The sequence below is a fragment of the Alligator sinensis genome, unplaced genomic scaffold, assembly GCF_000455745.1.
Source record: "Alligator sinensis unplaced genomic scaffold, ASM45574v1 scaffold216_1, whole genome shotgun sequence".
NCBI classification, from domain to species: Eukaryota; Metazoa; Chordata; order Crocodylia; family Alligatoridae; genus Alligator; species Alligator sinensis.
In genome coordinates, this window is record NW_005841868.1 from 4678752 (window position 1) to 4684525 (window position 5774).

At 49.3% G+C, this 5774-nt stretch overlaps 1 protein-coding gene across 2 annotated transcripts in view; it reads right to left on the reverse strand.

The window, feature by feature from the left end:
- Window positions 1–3190: 3190 nt before the first annotated feature.
- The window catches only part of LOC102370934 (zona pellucida sperm-binding protein 3-like), an 8867-nt gene continuing 6283 nt past the window's right edge, over window positions 3191–5774 (reverse strand). For both annotated transcript variants that reach the window (XM_025193498.1, XM_006016831.3), the window contains exons 7-10: window positions 5155–5246; window positions 4530–4618; window positions 3782–3862; window positions 3191–3525 (exon numbers count right to left, since the gene is read on the reverse strand). In XM_025193498.1, the coding sequence (XP_025049283.1) occupies window positions 3233–3525; window positions 3782–3862; window positions 4530–4618; window positions 5155–5246 (555 nt within the window). In that variant the 3' untranslated portion in view covers window positions 3191–3232. The remainder of the gene's footprint in view (window positions 3526–3781; window positions 3863–4529; window positions 4619–5154; window positions 5247–5774) is intronic.

Below are 5774 nucleotides of genomic sequence, written 5' to 3' on the forward strand. Positions count from 1 at the left end.
TGGGCCCCGCCAGCTGGAGCAACTCGTGTGGTTGTTCCGACGACCGGACCACCTGTGTCGTGATTGCAAGCGGCGTGAGTAAAGTTTTTTACAACCAATAAGTTGTGTCAGCCTCTCCATTCACCAGCCCGCCCTGACGTACGAGCGTAACTCGAGTCGGCCCTGGCCATCTGAGACAGAGGCAACAAGCTTCCTTGCCCGACCCTGCTCTGTCCTGTCATGCCGGGTCTCACCCGCCGGGCCACAGAGGCTCAAGGGGAGGGCAGTGGGGCAGGGAGCCCAAGCCCACAGTGAGCAGCCTGCCCCTGCACACAGATCTGTGAGGCACGTGACCCCCTGTTCCCCCAGGAGTGTGCACAGTGGTAGGGAGCTGCCCCCTCCCCTCCCTGCATCCCCTGGACCAGCTGCTCTGCGGCCCTGTCCCGCTCCCCTCTGGGGCTTTGTGCTGTGCATTATGGCCCTGGGCCCCAAACCCCTGCCCTGGGCAGTGCCCCCCCTGACTTAACTGCAAGAGCTGCTCTCCAAGCTGCCTAGTGGCCGCGTACACATGTGAGCGTGCATGTGCACATGGTGCCCCCTGCCTGACCACCCTACTCCCACTCCCCCCAGCCCCTTGCAGGCTGGAACTCTGCCAGCTTCAAAGAGTTTTTGTAAAAGAGCAAAATCTGCATGCAACTCTGTTAACACAAAACAATACATGTTTTTATCAGGTAAAAGGGAAAAATATGTGGTTTTTCCCCATTTTCCCATGGGAACCAGAAAACCCAAATTCCTGCACATAAGACTAATAGGCAGGAAGGCTACTGCTGACCCACCCCTTTGGTTATCACTTCACTTGGGTGTAATCAGTCATAGGTATGTTTAGCTGGGTCAGGATTCTAGTTACAGGACGGCAGTGCAAGTATATGCACAACACAGACAAACACACCACCCATCATGACACAGAAGTTGCAGCACTTCTCTGATTTTTACAGTTAAGATATTTCAGGGTATGTATGTGTTTGCTGCTCCAGGTTGCAGTGTAGAGTAAGAGATGTTTGCTTTTTTCCCCATGCTTCTGGGCTTTGCTGGTTACCACGCGGGGCCAGGCAAGCATTTTTCCCCTTCCTTGTAGCTACAGGTGTCTAGAGGTCTTTTTCTGGCTTCCTCAGAAGCTTTGGGTGTTGACTGCAGCTAAAGCTGGGAATTTTACCTGGTGTGTGTTCCTGCTGCTGGGACTAAAACCTGGAGGTCTCTGGCTTAGAGGTTCTTGCTCCTCTTCTCAGAATCAGTCCGAGTGCCCAGATTGGGTGGACGGAGGGTTTTGCCTTGCTCTGTGGCAGGGTACATGGTCCTCTTCCTTGGACCTCTTGAGTCTTTTTAACAGCTAGTTCCTGTCCTGGCATTGGAAGGACACTGTCAGTGCCCTTGTTCCCCTGCTTTGCCTGTGACAAATTGGAGTCTTTTCATGTCCTGGTCAGCTGTCTAACCCTGGAGATACAGGAACTCGACAGCTCGCCTCTCCCATGCCTTGAGTTCAGGGGGTCCTCAAACAGTTTCTGCAAGTGCCTGGAAATGCCCTAGTTCGAGTAGTTCAGTACTCTCTAGAAGTCATGTACTCCTATGATCCAGCAGCTGCTTGTGCACTTCTACATAAGAGGAACCTTCCCCACCACCCCACAGTCACCGTGTAAAGAGACCCACAAGCAGGGACTGGAGCAGAGGAGCTCACCCTTCAAAGTAGGAGTCTTCACCATCAGGTCTCACAAATTGAAACTTGCACTAGAAATGCAAGAGCTCAACTGGAGGCACTGATAGGTCTACTCAGAAGAGTCAAGTAGAAGGCAGTCTGAGAGCTGGAGATCCAGGTTTCAATGCCCTCCAGCAGACCCTCTAGTCAGATCATTAAGCCATTGGAAGGCATTTGCTGCTTAGAAGAAGCCCTGCTCCACTCTTGGAGAATTTGGAGGTGCCAGACCCAAGGATTGCTGTCCAAATCCTAGGTGCATAGGTTCACTTAGGACTCAGCAAGGGCAGGATTTTAAATCCCCCTTACAACACTGGTTCTCAACCTCTATAGAACCAAGGCAGCCCTCTTATGTGTTTTTTAAAAATGTTTTAAGTGTGTTAATTGGTATACCAACTGCTAAATGTTATACTATTAGTTTATAAGTTGAATTGTGATGGTTGTTGTCAGTTGAACTACATCATTATGAGATCATATTCACCCCACTGCCACAGCCAGGTGGAACAGCACCACACACCTGCAGAAGCAAATCTAGCAGGAGCATATGCTCTGGCTGCAGTCCTTCCATACCTGACCAAACATAATATCCCCAGGAAACAGAAGCAAGCAAAGTAGGTGGAACTATCAGATGCACCTCTTCAGGGGGTACATTAGAGCCAAACTGAGAATCAGCTGTAACAAAGACACTGCCTGCATTACATTTTGTAGGCAGACAAGCCATTTCTGCTACAGCAGAACTAAGCCAGAAAAGCACCGTAGAACCAGATGCTGCTGCCACCCAGTAGAACTGTCCCACATGCCTTATCAGGGAAGAGCTGCAGTAGTAACATAGGGATGCAGGTAGTGCACCTTTCTGCCTCATTTCAGCTTTAGTACCTCCTGAAAACAGAGGGGGGGGGGGGGGGGGGGGAGAGGGGAAGAAGTTCCACCTAGCAGCAGTATTGCCAGCATCCTAAAAATCCCCCGCCCCTCTCTTCCCCCAGCAGATGCAGTACCCTAGGATGCTGCATGAACCTTGACTGATATTCACTGGTTTACAGACTGGACTTGTGAAACACCTGTTCCCCGTGCTAGTTCTTTTGAAGCCCATTCTGGGACACCCATGTGGCATGTGATCATGGATATGAAATATACTAGATGCATAGACTAAGCACTTCAGATTGTTCAGTCCTGCAGTGACCCAATCTTTTACTGGATTGGCCCTCAAGTACTTCTTTCATGGTCTAACTGGGACACAGAGTAGGAGGGAGGAAGGAAGGAAGGTAATATACTTAATTAAAATGCAGCTAGAGTTCAAGCCCCATTCTGACTCACTGAACATCACAATGTCCCTCTTCTCAAAGAGGTCTCTTTAGAGCCAGGGGCTGCACATCGTTTTGCCCTGATGGAGGAGGTCAAGGAAGCCCACTTCTATTGTTGCTGGTTGAACTAAGCAGTCTGAAGTGAAGACAAACAAGTAGTAAGCTGTATAGAAATAAAGTATTTATTGTGGCTTGCAGGAGTTGGTTACTCCTGCTCCAATTCTTCAGTCTTTAGGTTAGAATACTCTGCATTTAATTCTCTCTTTTCCTTCTCGATCTCCTCTGAGGGCACAAGGGCACCCACTACTGTCTGCAGCTCTTCATGATAAGGATATGGCCTCCTCTTCCTCCTCAGTCTTGGCACCTTACTGTGATGGTATGAATGGAACAAGGCCAGGCCCAAAGCAATGACCCCTCCTACAAGGAGGGCTGCAAGTAGACAGCTGCCCACAAAGGCTATCGCCGCCAGCACGAGCTTCTTCATGGTGCGGCATTGTGCTAAGGGGAGAGAAAGACTCAGGAATGGCTTCTAGGCCCAGTTGAACAGAAGATGCCCTTGGAACTATGCAAGCTACTTGTGTGTGGGAATTCCCACACAAGCAGAAGACTATAAAAAAAAGGGAGCTTGCAGCACCAAAACGCTTATATCCTGAAAGAAGTAGGGCAGTCTTGATCATCAGAAAGACTCTGGAGTCTAATCCAGGATCACTCGCACCTCCCAGTGCAGACTCCATTAAGTCTATTTTACACTCACCTTCATACCATGGAGCCTCTTCCTTGTGCACTGTCAAGGGACCAACTGTTTTTCTATGGAGCATCCCTTCACCTGGAAACTCTAGGCAAGAAGGATACAGACTTTTGTATCTACCTTTCAAGCCTCTCATTACTTAGAGGTAGCCCATGGAGCCAGAGGGCAACTGCGAGACCCAGCCTACAGGTTTCACCATCTTGTCACCTGCAGGTTGTCCCCAATACCCACCTCACAGGTGCACTGAAAAAAAATTAGGTTAGTCACCTCTGGGTAGGTGACTTTATGCCTTCCAGAACCTTTGTTAAGGACATGGATGTATTAAGTGTTGGACAGCCAGTCCAAAGGAGTATTATCTCCAAAGCAGGAGCATCAGTGAGTGGTTGTTCTATGGCCACTCTTCCCAACTAAGAAATTGCAAAGCCCCCTGGAAAACTGTCAAGAGCAAGTTTCCTTAACATTATACCAGTCTTGTGGGAGGGACAGCAGCAGCAGTGTAATACAGCCCACTACAACAGAGAATAAAGATGCTACGTTCTCCTCCAACCATACCTAGACAAGCGTAGGGGCACCGTGTCAATACCCTACCTGCCCCAGGTCAGGGTCTTCTAGAATTGCCACCAGTAATGAGAATACTACTTCCACAGCCAGGAATCTAGAGCCTACAGGAACACATCACCACAGCTGCCTGTGCTCACCAAGGGAGGCAGAACTTGTGGGTGCACAAAACAGAGTGGATGTAGTGTCCCAGTACCTTGTTCTTCTGGGGAGAAGTCAAAGGGGCAGTGACTGTCACAGCAGTTACACAGGTCATTCCGAGATGGATCCTCCAGGTTTTGCCAGCTGAAGTGGAAGAGAGGGAGGATGGTCACCAGCAAGGACACCGGTGCAGAGTCCAAGGGGAACTAGAAAAAAAGTCCCTCAAACTATTGCCGACCCACACCTGCAGGTCAACCCTAGAGGTATGCACCCACCCTCCCCCATTCACATTATAGCTTCTCTGCAGAGTTTTCTAGTGATTGCCAGCTGTGATGGAAGTTTCCATGTGGCAACCTGACCTCTGAACTCCATGGAAAGCTACTACTGAAAAGGGACCAGACCCCTTGTTAACACCTCAGCCATTTGGCACCATTGTGGACAAGCAAGCAAAAGGGGCTGAAGGAAAGCAAATGAGCCAAGCCATGGTGGTTCCCATTTAAAAATACTCCCCCCCTCTCACACAAGTTCCAGCTTGTCATTCCTAAATATCAGTGTTCAAGCAGCTTCCTACTGGCAAGGCTATAACAAAGCACCGGCCTCTGTTCCTTTCCCAAGAACACCCTCACCAGTGACAAGCATTTTTGTTTCAGCTTCAAATAGCTTCTAAGAGTTGAGCTAACCTGGAAGAGGCAGTGTTGTAGTAGCAGGATTTCTTGACATGTCTTGAGAGGGTCCTTTGGCCCCAGGCAGTCATCAGGCAGTGGATATAGATCTGTCAAGAGGAGAAAACAGATTGCTTTTGTTGTTATTAAATACAGCCAAAATTGAATTCAAACAGTTACTACAGGAGAAGTTTAGTGGCAACAAGATAGGAGTTCATATAGGACTAAGATGAGCTTAAACTTAAGGCTGGTCTCTGGCATGGAGAATTACCCAGCCTAACTGGACAGGGCATGGGTGTCAGCTACTAGATCTGCACAGCAAGGAGGCTGAGAGGGAGGTGAAGTCACTGGGGAAGTAGAACAAGGCTGATGCAGACATGAGCTCCGAGGAAGTACTTCAAGAAGCTGGTACCTTTGGATTACTGGAGAATTAGTGCTTCAGCTTTGGTGATCCCGCTAAGCAACTAAAGCTCCTTCGACCAAGAGGAAGCCTAGTACAAGAATAGACTTAAGTTTCAGACTAGCACTTCCAAGTCTGGATACCACAAGCCTTTCAAAGTTGACATCTTCCTCAGTTGCATAGCCACAGGCAGCTCCCTGCCTAGGTAACAGAGGGTGGTGGTGGTGGTGTGGGGGGG